Below are 14,901 nucleotides of genomic sequence, written 5' to 3' on the forward strand. Positions count from 1 at the left end.
AAGTATCATCTCAGAGGAATGATGACAGGGAAAGAGAAGTCTGCAAATCACACATTCCAGGCAGAAAACTCTCCTTCCAGATTTCAAAAATAAGTTGCCATTATTTCAGATGTATGATATAGTGTCTCATTGATCAGTGAACTTGCTTTATTAATATTAATAGAAATAGCAAGAATAAGATATAATGACAATAATGCTTAATTCACTTATCCCTATTTTTAAAATGTCTTCTAGTTTTTGAAGACATTTTTTCCTATTTCTATTTTATTTAGGCAAATCAAATAGATATTATTAAGACTCTGTTACTGCATCATGTAAACAATGGTTGTGTGGACCAGTATGACACATTATTTTAAAGATGCCAAGGAATTTTGGAAATTATATTATCCTAACTCTGCCGTAATCTCATGGGATGGAGAGCACCAAGTACTTACTCAGTTTTTAGTCGGAAGAGAATGGTGTTGTGGTGAAATGCACAGAATGTGAAATCCGCCCCGTCGGCCACAACATGGCTCCGTGGCGTTAGCGTATTTACACTGCGTGTTCCTGCCACCACCATACTCATTCATTTCTTCAAGTGAGCATTTTTAGTTTCCTTTCCCATTCTCCGAGTGTTTACAGGTAAGAGGTTATACCAGATAAATGGCAACACAATGATGAAAAACCTTGGATCTCTTTCTGCAAGAATTTTTTAAAAAATAAGACTTTTCAGAAATCCAACAGTCATTTTGAAAGGAATTACTGCTAGAGGTTCGAAAAGGAAGAAGGGCTCCTGGAAGCACGAATCAGGTGTGAAAGGACACACGGGGGCCTTCAGGACTCGGCCCCGCCACGGCCATTGAGCTGCGCGGCCCGGGGCACCGCCAGCTCTGAGCCCAGGTGTGAGAGATGCAAGGAGACCTGCGGTGCTGCCCCGGGGGAAGGCCTGTGTCACGGACGGCTGACCCCCAGTCCAATCCAAAGATCATTTTGCTGCTAATCCGGAGAAATTGATCTTAGTGTTCACACTCACAGACAGAGAAAACCCAACAGTGATGTAAAATGAGCCCCAAATCAATTATTCTAAGGAACTGAGCATTGGTTCAATGGCTGAAAATTGACATTACTGCCTAGCTCTGAAAGACAAAGGAAAAGTGAGTCAAAAAATAAATACTGAGTCACCAGTGAGGTTCTCTTGAGCTGACTGATGGATCCCTAGAGCTGATAAAAACTTTAATTAATGCAACAATGCCTACAGTCAAGTTCTTTAAAAGCTAATATCAGGACTCATAATACTGTATTCCCAAAGGGTTTGCAAAAGGATAACTGTCTGTTTTCTGAATACAAATCCCCTTAAACTATCTAACTCCTCCTAATTCATTCAAATGTGTGTAGTTCCAAGTGGGCATCTGTGTTGTTAGGACCAAAAAGAAGCCACAGGGCTGGTTCTCTGGACTGTCAGCCCTGCTTTGCAATGGAGCCACTTTCACACAGGCACCACCATTCTGTGTGCGGCATGGAGCGCAGCAGCCGGAGTAGATTTACTCATGGATGGAACAGCAGTGGCTGACAGAGAGGTTTTGCAGAAAGTTAGAAATGACTACTGCCAGGCATTAACTGCTATAATTTCTAAAAATGTTATAACCCCTTCTTTAATTTTGCTTGTTTCTACATGAACCCTGAGAAAGAAGACACATATTAAGAAGGGCTCCTGGTGGCTAACTGGGCTCAAATTTTAGAAAACAGAGCCTAGCAGCCATTTCTACACAAAGGCCTCTCACACAAACTAGGGAGAAGGCTGCACTGAACTACCTGCCTCTGCACTGAACTGCCTGCCTGCACTGTGTTGCCGCCATCTCAGCCAGTCCTTATCCAGACCAGTGTGGCTCAGTTGGGTATTGTCCACACAAAGCAAAAGGTCACTGGTTCATTCCTGGTCAGGGCACATGCCTGGGTCATGGGTTCGGTCCCCAGTTAGGGTGCATGTGAGAGGCAACCGATGGATGTTTCTCTCTCATATCACGTTTCTCTCCCTCTCTTTCTTCCCTCCTTCCCCTCTCTCTAAAAATAAAGGAAATCTTTTTTTTTTTTTTTTAAAGAAGTTCCTGGAACCCTACTTCAACCAGTGGGATTGAGGCTTTCCCTGTCAAGCTAGAAATGCAGAGCTCTGACCAACCAGAGCAGCTGTATTCTAACCAATTAGGAAAGTCCCTTTTGGACCAATCAAGCTGCAAGGATTTGGGGTCCTCATTTGCATGAGGCCAGAACAATCAGGCACCAGGCGCAGGACCTTCTGTATAAGCCAGCTCCCTTCTGGCTCTGGGATCACATTTTCCCTTTCCATCAAAGTCTGAAGACTATTTCCCTGGCTGAGCTGAAACATGAGGATGGGTTAACACTATTCAACTCTGTTTATCAATGGTTATTGTTTCTCACAGGCAACACTGGGTATCACAGCTAGGGGAGAAGTGAGACAGTCTCATCCTCTGAGGGCACACTAACTGGCTAGGCCTAGAGGAACTCTTAAACAGAATGGCAATCTGACACTTAAGATTTTTGTTTTGACAATCCACAAACAAGACAATTTACTTGTGAGTAATTATGAATTTAATAACCCTAAAACCAGCAACATGTCTATTTAATCCATTTTATAATTATAATTGTTAAGGGGGAGTGAGAGGCATGAAAATCTCTATCAAAACTTAAATTTTAGTAAACTTCCCCCCAAATTAAAAATGCCTACCAACTCACTTTTTAAAATATAACTAAAAATAGCCCCAGAGCTATAAACCCAACTTGAGAGAAAAGCTACTTTCAAACACAGGACTGAAGAGCTATTCTAAATAAGTCATCCTTTTATTTTCTTATCAAAATAGATACCACCAAACCTCATACTTTCCCTCTTTATCTTTCTTGTTTTGTTCTGATGAGAAAAATTATATACTCATATGTTCGTTTAAAAAATTTTCAACCAACACAGCAGTACATCACACTTATGGTAAAAGTCTGTTTGGCATGATTTACCTCTGCCAGTGTCTCACTGGGTGCCGGCCACCCTTGTGAAACGAAGAGACTGACGAAGGTCCAACCTCGATCTGATTACTGGGGTGTGTGTGTGTGTGTGTGTGTATGTGTGTGTGCATGTGTGTGTGTCTAAGCCATTGATTCTACATGTAAAAAGACATCAAATGACTTCCCTCCCAGGCTTATCCAGCTTGGGCAATCACAGTCACAGCAGAATCCAATTCTTCATTTCATTTCAATTTACAGACATAAAATAAAATCAATACGTGAATGAGCAGCACTTGAGTGTAATGGTGACCTGCTGAAGGATTGGGGTGGGTTGGCAACATATCTTGAGTGCTGACGGGGCGCTCTTTCCCTATAAACAGTAGACAAATAACAGAAGTAAAGTATACTTTGAGTATATGAAGCATGTTCTGTCCCAGACCTACTGATAGTCTTTCTAAATGCAGCCAGTACTTGCCGATCCCATAGGGCCAGGCGTGAGCAGACGAATTCATTGGTGAACAAACATTACCAGAAAACATGCCCAAACACATATGTCAGCAGTAGCATCAACCAAGGTCCATACAGTGTAATTATTATTCGATAACAACATAAGCCACTCTTGGAAATCACACCTTATTTTTCCAAGCAACACCAAGCAAATATGATAATCAAAAAATGGTTCTACTTTGTGATTGCTACTGACCCCTTGATGATAGCAAAAGTCACTACCTCGTCACAGATTACAGATGCATGGAGCCCTCTGAGGTGGTCATGGTGACAGCTCCGAGGCTGTCAGCCATGATCAATCACCTTCCATTATGTAAAGGTTTTCCAATTTTGTGCTTCTCTCAAAAGCTCCGCTTTGCCTGGATTAAGCTGAAGCATCAACATTCGAACTTATTGCTCCTATTATCGCTCCCTAAATAAATGCTATTAGAAAAAAACACTAGCTTTTCCACAGTAGGAACTCAAAATCAAAGCTGACCACAGCGATGTGGCCACATATAAGATATATTTAACCACAAACACTTCACAGGTGCATATTATACAAACTTCGTGAGCAACTCTGGGCTCAGGAGGGAGGGGGCATTTAAAGTGCCAAGAGAAGGCAAGGTCTGTGAGTTGTGTGACTTAGCTCCTGAAATGAATACTGAGCAATTCCAATGTATTCGTTGCGATGCCACAATACTCTCGGATTTCAGAAGCAGTCTCCCATGAGTTTTACACTATGTGGTTTTACTACCTTGTACCTATTATCTTCATGATGGAGAAAAGTCATTGTTCTAAAATATAGCAGATGAGTCTGGGGGGAACAGTTTAAAACCAATTGAAAAAGGCATTTTTTAAAAATAAGAGCACCTAAGAAAGGGACTCAATCTTGTTTATCTTTGTAATCTTGATAGCCAGTTAGATGTTTGCTGCATTAAGACACCAAATCCGTAAGATGGGAGCCCATTTATATAAATATGGTCAAGGTTACAATTGTGTACATTCTTTTGTCCCAATAAACAGACTTTTCATTATGGTTGTTAATGGTTACATATATGTGACAAAGCCGGAAACAGAGCGGTAAGAACAAAAAGTGATGAGGAGGGAAGAGACATATTTCAGAGCTAGCCCCACGCAGGCCTAGGGGCTAGCCACAGAGATGGGAGAGAGAGTGGTCCCAAAGCAGCACACTGCGACATGTGCTACTGGGCCCGCACGGGTGTTTTTTAATGTTAATTTATTGTCAACATTAAAATGTTGGGAGGTTTCACTTAAAGGTCCAGATTTCAGGCTTCTCTTAAAAAAATAAACACACAGGGAATTCTAGGCCTGCATCCCCACAGGCAGGAATCTGCTGTTTATCCTCTCGTTTGCCACAAGAGGCAGCCACAGCGGCCCGCTGCACTCGCCAGGGGTTCCTACCTGGCCTTCAGAAGCGTTTGAAGCTTATTCTGAGATAAAGAGAATGGGTCTAAGCCCTGGCTGGCGTACCTCAGTGGACTGAGTGTGGGCTGCGAACCAAAGTGTCGCAGGTTCGATTCCCAGCCAGGGTACATGCCTGGGTTGCAGGCCATAACCCCCAGCAACCGCACATTGATGTTTCTTTCTCTCTCTCTATCTCCCTCCCTTTCCTCTCTAAAAATAAAATTATAAAATCTTTAAAAAAAAAGAGAATGGGTCTACGAAGAACGTGTACAGATTGAGCGGGTGCCGGGGACAGTCCAGAGAAAGTGATGGGAAGCAGAAGAAGATGCAGACCTTGAGATTCACGTGACTTTCAAATCTGAGATGCGGAACCGTTAGCTGCCCACGAAGCCATCCAAGAGAGTCAAGGAAGTAGCTTAAAGAAAAAGTGTCAAGAAAAAAAAGAGCAGAGGACAGAGACCTCAGTACTGTCCTCAACAGAAGAGGAAACATAAAAAAATAAAAAAACAATCAAAGAGACAAGGGAGGCTGAATTAGCACCAGAGGCTCTCCAAGACCTGGCGCCACCACACTTGTCCAGCTTCATTCCCTCTGCCTCTCCCACAGGCGCCCTCGACCCCAGGCAGACAGTCCTATTTGTTGTCTGAGAAACCAAGGACTGTTGCCTGCCTCAGTGCCTCCTTCAAATCCACGTTTCCTACTGCCTGAAATGCTGCTTTCTCCAACCTGCCTTTGTCACATTTCGATTCTACTTTCTACAGTGAGCTCCAGCGGCCCCAGTGAGGCTGCTTCCACATGCCCTGTGTACCATGAGGGGAGCTGCCCTGTGTTTGCCACCTTCCCACTGGGCACCAGGTCTTCTCCAGCGTTGGATCCTCAGTGGCTGGTGTGGCACTCAACAAGCAGCAGAGCAAAGGGAGAGAAGGAGTAAGCAATTGGAGTGGCAGGACAAACCTCTGGGTAATGCTATATCATAGAAATCATGGAAGAAGAGCCATTTCTTTTTTGAACAATCTGGAATACTAGGAGTCATTCAAGGGGAGTGAAGAGAGGCACTGTGTTTTAGCAAGAACCTGCCACTAACAAGTTTAGGTGGGAGATGGTTTCTGATACATTATTGGGAAGTAACTTGGAAATATGTATCAAAAAGCTTACCACTGCTCATACGTAGGTCTAAAAAAATCTACTTGGGAAGTCCATCTGCAATGGACAACATGTTTTATTTGTTTTGCTTTTTCCCTGACTGTTCAGATCTAATCCCCATTTCCATTTTGAGGGAGCTCTCATCCCACTGGAGATGCCAATATGGTCAGATTCTTCCTTTGCGGCCCCCTACCCAGCAGCCAGGCCTGGCCATTCTGGCACTCCTCCCCTGACAGGGGGCAGCAGAGGTGGTCAGAGGAGTGGCCTCACTGGGCAACTCTGGCTGCAAGCATCCCCACCGGGCTCTTCCTGCCCAGGGATGGCTGCTCGGACCCCTGGCCCTCCAGCATCCTGTCACTCTTCCGAACCTCTAGCAGCCCTCTAATCGGGACCCCATTTTTATAAGACAACCACAGTCGGTCTCTATCTGGCCCTGGAAACATCCTTAACTGATATGCTTTCCGCTCCGGCACATCCGGTGCCTGATGCACTGATGATGCCCAGTGTTGGTGTGGAAGAAGAGGGGATGAATGAGCGAGCAAGGGAGCACTGAGCCCGAGCACAACATGCTCTAAAGGCAGACGGGCGTTAGCAGAGGACGCAGCATTTCTCCACAGAGACCGAATGGACAATGACACGAGGAAATACAGACACACGTGTATGTAAAGAAAAAGGGAGCTGAGGAATTTAACAAGAATGTGTCAACAATGGCAGGGAAAAGACAGAAGAAAAGTAAGGAAACAACAGCCAAGAAGAATATTCTGGACAAACAGTAAGATAAACAATAGAACCTGCATGGTTCTTCTTTTGCTTCAGATTGTTTGTGGAAGGGTTTACAAATCATTCCTTCAGAGATTAAACTGTCTCTGAGGTCAGTGAAACAAACCGGCTGCTTCTCATGGTGCCCAGTTTCCCTCTGGGTGGCATTAGGTCCACAGAGCTAACCTAAGGAAGAGCGTGTGCAGCACTGCACGGGGGTCAGGCAGCACCACCCTCCCACCGCACGGGTGCCAGAGGCGGCCTACACTGGCCTCCTGATGGTAATGGGCTTCAGCTACAAAGTTCTACATTTCAGCTCACTTTTAAAAATCAACTCCATTGCCAATCACTGCTAACTCCATAGCTCCAGAACACCCTGCACAACTTACTCACAGTGCCACCATTCTTCCCAAAGGCCCCTGCATGTTGGCTTCAAACAGGGCCTCTGGGTCCTATTGGTTGAGGCAGCTCTTGGAAACCAATTTAGACTCACATTTGACCAGAACTGGCCTTTATTAAGGACTCTCTAGAACCGCTCACTATGCCACCCAACTTGTTCTCATCATTTTGCAGAATCACCACGGGTACTAGTAATTGTTACCCCCATTTTACAGAGAAGGGAGCTGAGACTTAGGGCAAGCGGCTCAAGCCGGGCTGTAAGTGGCAGAGCCCCAGCTGTGGCCCAGGTCTGCGTGGCTCCACACCCACGCTGGCCTGTACTCCTCTTACCCACTGTGAGCTGAAGGCAAATCCAAGGGTTCCGGACTGAGAGAGTGTTAATGCAAATGTTAGCTGGGCTGATTTCCAGCCACAGCACTGAAACCTCGCTAAAATCACAATAAATGTGCTTAGACAACATTACGTAATAGTCAATATGCTGAGAAGCAATCATGTCCCTCAGCCCGAGTCATTCAGAATTCGTAGTCTGGCCCCTCACAATTGGCCCCGTCCCTCAGACTCAGACGAGGCTCTATTTTGAATTCTAATGAGAACTAGGCACACTGAATATTTAAACTGCAATGACAAAGATCCTGCTTTTATACGGATGTCCTTAATACAAGCAACAGATCTGAAAATTCGTATAGGTACCAATGGAAAATACCCATCTAGTTTTCATTTAGAAGCTGGAAAAAGACAACACTGTTTTCTACTTGATGCTATTATTGAGGCAGGGGTAGGTGAAGAAAAGAGAGTAAAAAACACGCAAAGATCTCGGTAAAAATTTTAAAGCCCAGGCCCCGAGTGAAAGGTTCACAAAGCGGTGCTTGAATCCTTTGTTAACAACTGAGCAAACAAATGCATCACCAGGCCCTTCTGAGCGGCCCCCTTGCAGTTTGGTCTGCACTTATAACCAGAAATGTCCTCACTGTGAAAGCATCTATGACTGACAGATCAGATCAGCAAGGAAGATATGCTGAGGATAGGGAAACAAAAGACCGTTTCACGGTTCACAACCCATTTTTGCTCTCCCTTAAGTAAAATGATGCACCAGCTGCCATCCTCAGCCCACTCGAGTGCTCCCAGTTAAACAGTTAGAGCGCCCAGGAAGAGGAACCACCTTACACAGGCGTGAGCTGCTTAATTCCCACCCCTCAAAGAGTTAAAATATACCTTGCCTGCAGTTTCCTGTATATATATGTATGTGTTTACATATAAAACAATAGACCTAGGCTTACGTTTGGAAACAGCTCTGTCTTGACCAAGCCCCTGCCCCCCAGATACTTGTATACTTGTACCAGTATTAGTATACTCATGTTTATAGGGGCATTATTCACAGTAGTCACAGATGGAAACAACCTGGGAGACCACTGACAGAGAAATGGACAAAATGCAGTATGTACATTCAATGGAACGTATTCAGCTTAACAAAAAGGGAAGGAAATTATGACGCATGCTACAGCTTAGAGGAATGCTGAAGGCACTGTGCTACGGGAAATAAGGCAGACACAAAAGGGCGCACACCGTGTGGTTCCACTTAGATGAGGTGTCTGCAATAGAGGCAGAAAGGAGGATGGCACTGGCAGAGGCTGGGAGGGGGAAGGGGGGGATAGTATTTAATGGGGATAGGGTTTCAGTCTGGGATGATGACAAGTTCTGGACATGGATGGTGGGGATGGTGGGACAACAAGGTACCTGTGCTTAGTGTCATTGAGCTGAGCACTAAAAAACAGTTACAATGATAAATTTTATGGTATATATATTTGGTATATGGTATATATATTTGGTATATACCATATGGTATATGGTATATATATATTTTATTACAATAAAACACATTTTTAAAATAAAAGATCTGGCTAAATTTGCATAGGGCTGCTAGACCTACTCAGCAAATTCTACAATATACTTTGTGTTCAAAGGCTTAATATTGATCAATGAAAGTCTCAGAAGGCAATCGCTGGGTGTTGTCAGTACAGGTCTGACCTCCCCAGAGCTTTGGAGGCCACATACGGAACCTTCATCAGTGTGGAGAAACAAGCACTGCTTGTCAACAAACACAGATTTCCCTTTAAACATATGAATGCATTACCTTTTCCTCTAGTGGTATCAGGTATCAGAAATGGTATGAGGAATAGTCATTTGGGTGTTGATCTACAGTATTATTGGAACCGCTAAGTAAATATTAGGAAAAAATTGAAGGGATAAGAGAAACAAATGTCTCCAAAGTCTTTCCACTGAAAGAATAAAAATTCCTTCTTTCAGCACCTAACATCGTTGTGCTGCTGCACCTCTCCCTTCCGAGTTGCCACATGTGATTCTGTTGTAGGTAGTATGTACTACAGACAATAGATACCTATTATATAACTGCTGTATCATATATAAATAAGTACAAGTGAGTTATGAGATAATTTTACAGTTGATATATTTTAAGATACCAAGTTTTTAAAAATATGCAGTTCAGTAATTTTGGGAGTTTCTAAATCTCTTCTACTAAAACAAATGAAGCAGTTCAGCTCAGAAGGTTTATGGAAATCTCTGGGCCTAAAAACCAACAGTAGGTAATACTGTGAAATAAAGAACTGGAGACAGCATTAGTAACACTCCTCACTGCGACTTGGTGGATGGCATGTGGTGAATGGCGGCCACATGCAAACCCAACATGCACTGACGTGTCTGTGAATGTGCTCATTCCAAAAGAATAGCAACGTGACTGCTTAGCACAAAGAAAGACCTCAGGAATGTTATCAGTGACCTGGGAAGAGCCATCCTACTTTAGGCATACAATGACAATAGCTGATACTTGCTCTTCACTTACCCTGTGCCGAATACTGTTCTAAGTGCTATAAGTCTGTATGTCTGCATCTATATCAGTATCATATACAACTATCTCTTTATCTACATTAATCCACTTATGCCGTAAACAGTCTTCTCACCCGGTCTCAGAGAGGAGAAGCCCGAGGCACAGAGAAGCCACTTGGCTGGCGAGTGGTGGCGCCGGGTGTGAGTGCAGGCTTTGGGGCCTCTCTACAGACTCACAGGAGTTCAGGGGAGACGGGCGGCATGAGACACCTGACATATTCTATACAATTTAACTTTGATAACCAGGCCATCCACTCTTTTATAGCTGAGGAAACTAGGCTCAGTAAGATTAAGTTTATACACAAATCAAAGATAGTAAGAGAGGGAGGTGGGCGTGAACCCACATTCCTCAGTCTCCAAAGTTTCAGGATCAAGGGCAGGGAACAAAGGCCCAGTGGACAGAAGTCATGTGAGAAAGTTGTAAGGCGAAATCAAGGAGGCTTTGCTCCCGGCGGGAAGAAGGAAGCATGTGACTCCAGGAACAGAAGCACAGATTGGGCTGGTACCTGACGGATGAGAACTGGGGTCAGGGAGCAGAGCAAGTGATAAAAGGGAAGCAGGGAGCCCCTCAGAGTTTCACCTCCTCTGAGGTTCCAGGGTCCTGCTCCACCTGGCTCTCTCTCACCCTGCTGCTCTAGACTTCTGTTTAACCAGGGCACAGGCAAGGAAGGCAGTCATGCTCAATGAGTACACCTCAGGCGACCCCTGCCCTGAGTCGTCTTTCTACAGCTGGATGGATCAGAGGGTCCATTACACCTTTTCATACTGAAAGGGCTCCAGGGAGGCAAACCATGCGTTCAGATTGCTAGTTTTTTATTGTATTGTATTTCTATTTACAATAAAAGTACTAGCTTTATAAACTTGGTGCACCTTTGTGAGATGAAGCACCAGATAACAATCGCTGTGATTTCTACGACTGTCCCCACTTGCCGTATTTTGCCATGTATGATGCACACTTTTGTGTCCAAATTTTTGAGGAAAAAATAAGGATGCACATTATACATGGGTACTACTAAGTCTGTATCTATATAAATGTTTTCAATTCTTTTATTTCTGCTTATGCATTGAAAGTGTAACTCTGGAAAGCATATAATGATATCTGTATGCAAAATAATATCCTGGAATACAATAATCAGTTTTGTTTCTAAATATAAATAAGATTTTGAATTAAAAAATGAAAACAAAAGGTTTTTTCCCTGAAAGTTTGGTCCAAAAATGTGGGTGCCCATTATACACAGGAGAGCATTATATATACAGCAAAATACAGTATCATCACTTGCTTTTGGGCAAAGCGCTGTACACGGGCAGTATGATGTAAACGTCACAAAAATCTGCATCAGAACTTCTGAATAGCAAGCATCTGCATCAAAACTGCTTGGCGTACTTGTCAAATAATGAACACTCTTGAACTCCAACCTGAGCCTACTCAATCAGATCCTCCAGGGGAGGGCCTGGGAATCAGCATTTAAAAATCACTCCATGTGAATTCCCACTTTACTTACAAGGTATTAAGTAAGAAGTAAAATGACTGCGGAGCATAACATCACTGAGTATAGGATCTGAACTCGCTTGAGCTTCAGAACCTAGGCTCTTAGCTGCTCTCGAGTTCTATCTTCAACAATCCACTGTGACTGAAGTAGAACAAGGTACAACAGTGAATGAGACTGCCTTTAAGCCCTAGGAGCTCTGCTGCGACCAATATGCATACAGTCACACAAGTTCCCCAACTATTCTTTTCTAGAAACATACAGAAAGGTTTCTTAGTTTGCATTTTAAAAAATGAATGCATTATCCTTTCTCTGAACTCAAAACAATTCATTTCATTTGAACAGGATTTCAGTTATCTTTTAGTAACATCAGTGCTTCATCAAATGGGACCACCCATTTCAGAGGAGCAATCAAACCCCTGTGGTCATGAGACAGATGTGGGAAACTCACAGCAGAGTGAACCGCAAGCGACATGAGGGGCAGGCCCCAACTCCCGCTCTCTTACCGCAAGATGCTGACTTTCTGTCCACCAAGTTCACACGCCTGGTTTCAGTGCGAAGCTTCTCGTCTGTTTTATCCACCAGGTTGGCAAGGTCATCAATTATTTCTGTAAGGGAACCAAAGAGGCGCGATTAATGCTCCAAAATACCCTGGTTCACATCCCAGTGTCAGAGCTGTGGTGGTCCTTCCCAGCAGCAGTTCTCCCAAGTGCGGTGAGGGAAGAGGTGTGGAACTTGTGTTCTTTGAAAACTGCCATTCTGACTCAAAAGTGGGGGGAAACAGTAGTGGTAAAGGGAAAACCCCGGTTTACAGCAATGCCAGGAGACAGAGGAGAAATGTCAAAAGTTCAAGGGAAAGAAAGCATGCTCATGGCCAGCCATGTTGTCACGCAAGTTATAAAGGTGACTGACAGACAGCAGAGAAGACTACAGGGCCAACTGGGGTCCTTCTTAAGAAAAGTTCTTCATGATGAATGCAGTTGACCAAGAATGGAGAAGCCAGAGACCACAGCATGAGAGATGATGGTGAGAATGGAACCCATTTAAATACAGAGGATAAACAGATATGTGGATTAGGTTACAGAAAGGTAGATCAGTGTTCGACGGTGAAGATGTAATTATAACTGACAGCCAGGAAGCACTGGGGGAGGTGAAAAGAAATGGAAGGTGGTAATTTCTTCATCACTCACAGAGAGCCATATCAAACTGTCACAAAGTACAACATTTAGAAACTTATAGCTTTATAAAATCACCAAAACTTCAATGTTTGATGTAATTTTTTGTTAACCTTAGATGGATTTTTTAGTAATTACTCTCTTGTAAAAAATCCTTTATGTGGTTTATCTTTTTTTAATACTTATCTTTTAGAAGTGAAATGAAGCACTTAACATTTAAGATAGTATATACACTATGATCCTCATTATGTAAAACTATTTCTTTCTATCCTTTAATATACAGAAACCTAGAAGGCTATATCTGGGTGATGCTAACCTAGTGTCAGTAATGATTATTTCTAGGTGGCAGGATCCTGGATGATCTTCCTTATATTTTCTTTATTATTTGAATTTCTTATGATGAAAATATTTTTTTTTCAATTTTGCTTCTCTTTCTTCTCTCTCTTCCTCTCTTTTTTAGTGATTGCTTTAGAGATAGGTTGGCTAATACACATCACCACTTTTCTTAAGAATTAAATAAAACAGACAAGCCAAAGATTTGAGATCAGTTCTGAAGGCCATGCAGTGAGGAAGCAGGAAGGGCAATCTGTGCAGAAAGAACAGCATGAGGAAGGCCAGGCAAGGTGGGCGTTCTTTCCTCTAGCCTCCTGCAGCAAGCACTTCCTGCAACTTCTTTTTACCTACAGGCCCTTTTATTTTTGCATTCGGATTATCTGCTTGCATGTCTTTCTATTTACAGAAAGACTCTGGCAGAAACTAACTTTTATTCGTCTCTGTATCTCCCACCCCAGGAGAGTACCTGGTACACAGCAAGATGAAATAAGCACTCAAAGATAAAGGCAATGAGGGAATGGAGCCCGAAAGATAAAATCACTAAATAATTTCAAAGCATTTTGCTGCTTCTTTAAAAAGTGGATCTAAGTCACGTTTGTTGAGTATTATTTACATACCACCTGTCTGGAGTGTCTTTCACTGTTCATTCATAACTCTCTTTCCTGGTATTCAGTGGCACACTCTACCCCACTCTCCCTCTCCCCTGCCTAGATGCTCCATCAGGTTCTCCTCTTCCTCCGAAATGTTGGTGATCTCAAGTGGTCTGTATATTTCTACTCTATAATATCACCATGGTGATTTCATATACCTTTTAGTTTATCTATTGATAAACTAAATTAAAACCCTGAAAACCTTCTGCTCTCTACAGCTCTCCAAACTTCCTGACCCAGGTAGCCAACTGCCTACTGCTTCTCTCTGCCTGGAAATTCCTGCAAACTGCTGACTCTCAAGGTCACCAAAACTACATGATCCCTCTTCCCCCAAATCCCTCAGCCTTCAAATAATGGCACTGATGCAGGAGGAGGAAACTCCAGAGGTGCCCTAGAGCTAAGACATCCATACAGGACAGAGACCCTGTTCCAAGACTGGTTGTTCTCACTTTCTGGAAAAACACTGGACCATGTTGACTCATGAATGCACCTGTGCAGAAGATGCTACACGACCCCTGCTTTGTTATAATAGCATTATAATAAATTGCCATTGTGGGACCCCTCTTCCCTGGTCACCAATCAAGGAAAATCATGGGAGACACATGCACAGTAGCTTTAAAGTAATACAACTACTTGTACATGTGCAATAAAAGCCCGCCAAAACCAGCCAGGAGGGATCTGCCCTATAGGAATAGAATCCCTCCAGCCCCTGAGGCCAATCTCTGCTTGGAGTTGGCCTGCTCCCATGTTCTTTGGAGTGTACTATTGCTTAATAAATCTGTTCTCTCTTTCTGCTATAAACTCTGTGTGTTTGGTTCAATTCTTTGTCTGTGATCACCAAGAACACGGTTACCTGTGCCCACCTGGGACAGCACCACCATTCATTTGCTGGCCTGAGACCTCAGGAGTTACTTGGCCTTCTCCCTTCCCCTCTCTTTCACCAGACATTCTATTTGTAGCCACTCTAGTTGATTTCCAGCCCCAGTTATCTCTCAATCCTACCATTTCTCCTAAACCCTCTTACTGATATCTCACAGAAATTCTCCAGGGTTTCTGAGACAATGTCCTAACTTACCTTCCTGTTTCTGTTCCTGAATCCTTCCAATCCATTCTCCATACTACAGTGAGAGCCGTACTTTTTTCATATCT

The 14,901-nt window shown here is 43.3% G+C and overlaps 1 protein-coding gene across 2 annotated transcripts in view; it reads right to left on the reverse strand.

Moving 5' to 3' along the window:
* Positions 1–14,901, reverse strand: part of STX8 (syntaxin 8) — a 243,914-nt gene that overhangs the window by 78,692 nt on the left and 150,321 nt on the right. The window contains exons 7-8 of one of the 2 annotated variants that reach the window (XM_045824153.1): positions 12,101–12,202; positions 3,209–3,361 (exon numbers count right to left, since the gene is read on the reverse strand). In XM_045824153.1, coding sequence (XP_045680109.1) covers positions 3,234–3,361; positions 12,101–12,202 — 230 coding nt within the window. In that variant the 3' untranslated portion in view covers positions 3,209–3,233. Of the gene's footprint in view, positions 1–3,208; positions 3,362–12,100; positions 12,203–14,901 lie in introns of those variants that run through there. The other variant, XM_045824154.1, reaches the window with a different exon arrangement.

Source organism: Phyllostomus hastatus, unplaced genomic scaffold, assembly GCF_019186645.2.
Source record: "Phyllostomus hastatus isolate PE091 unplaced genomic scaffold, TTU_PhHast_1.1 phas_scaffold_55, whole genome shotgun sequence".
NCBI classification, from domain to species: Eukaryota; Metazoa; Chordata; class Mammalia; order Chiroptera; family Phyllostomidae; genus Phyllostomus; species Phyllostomus hastatus.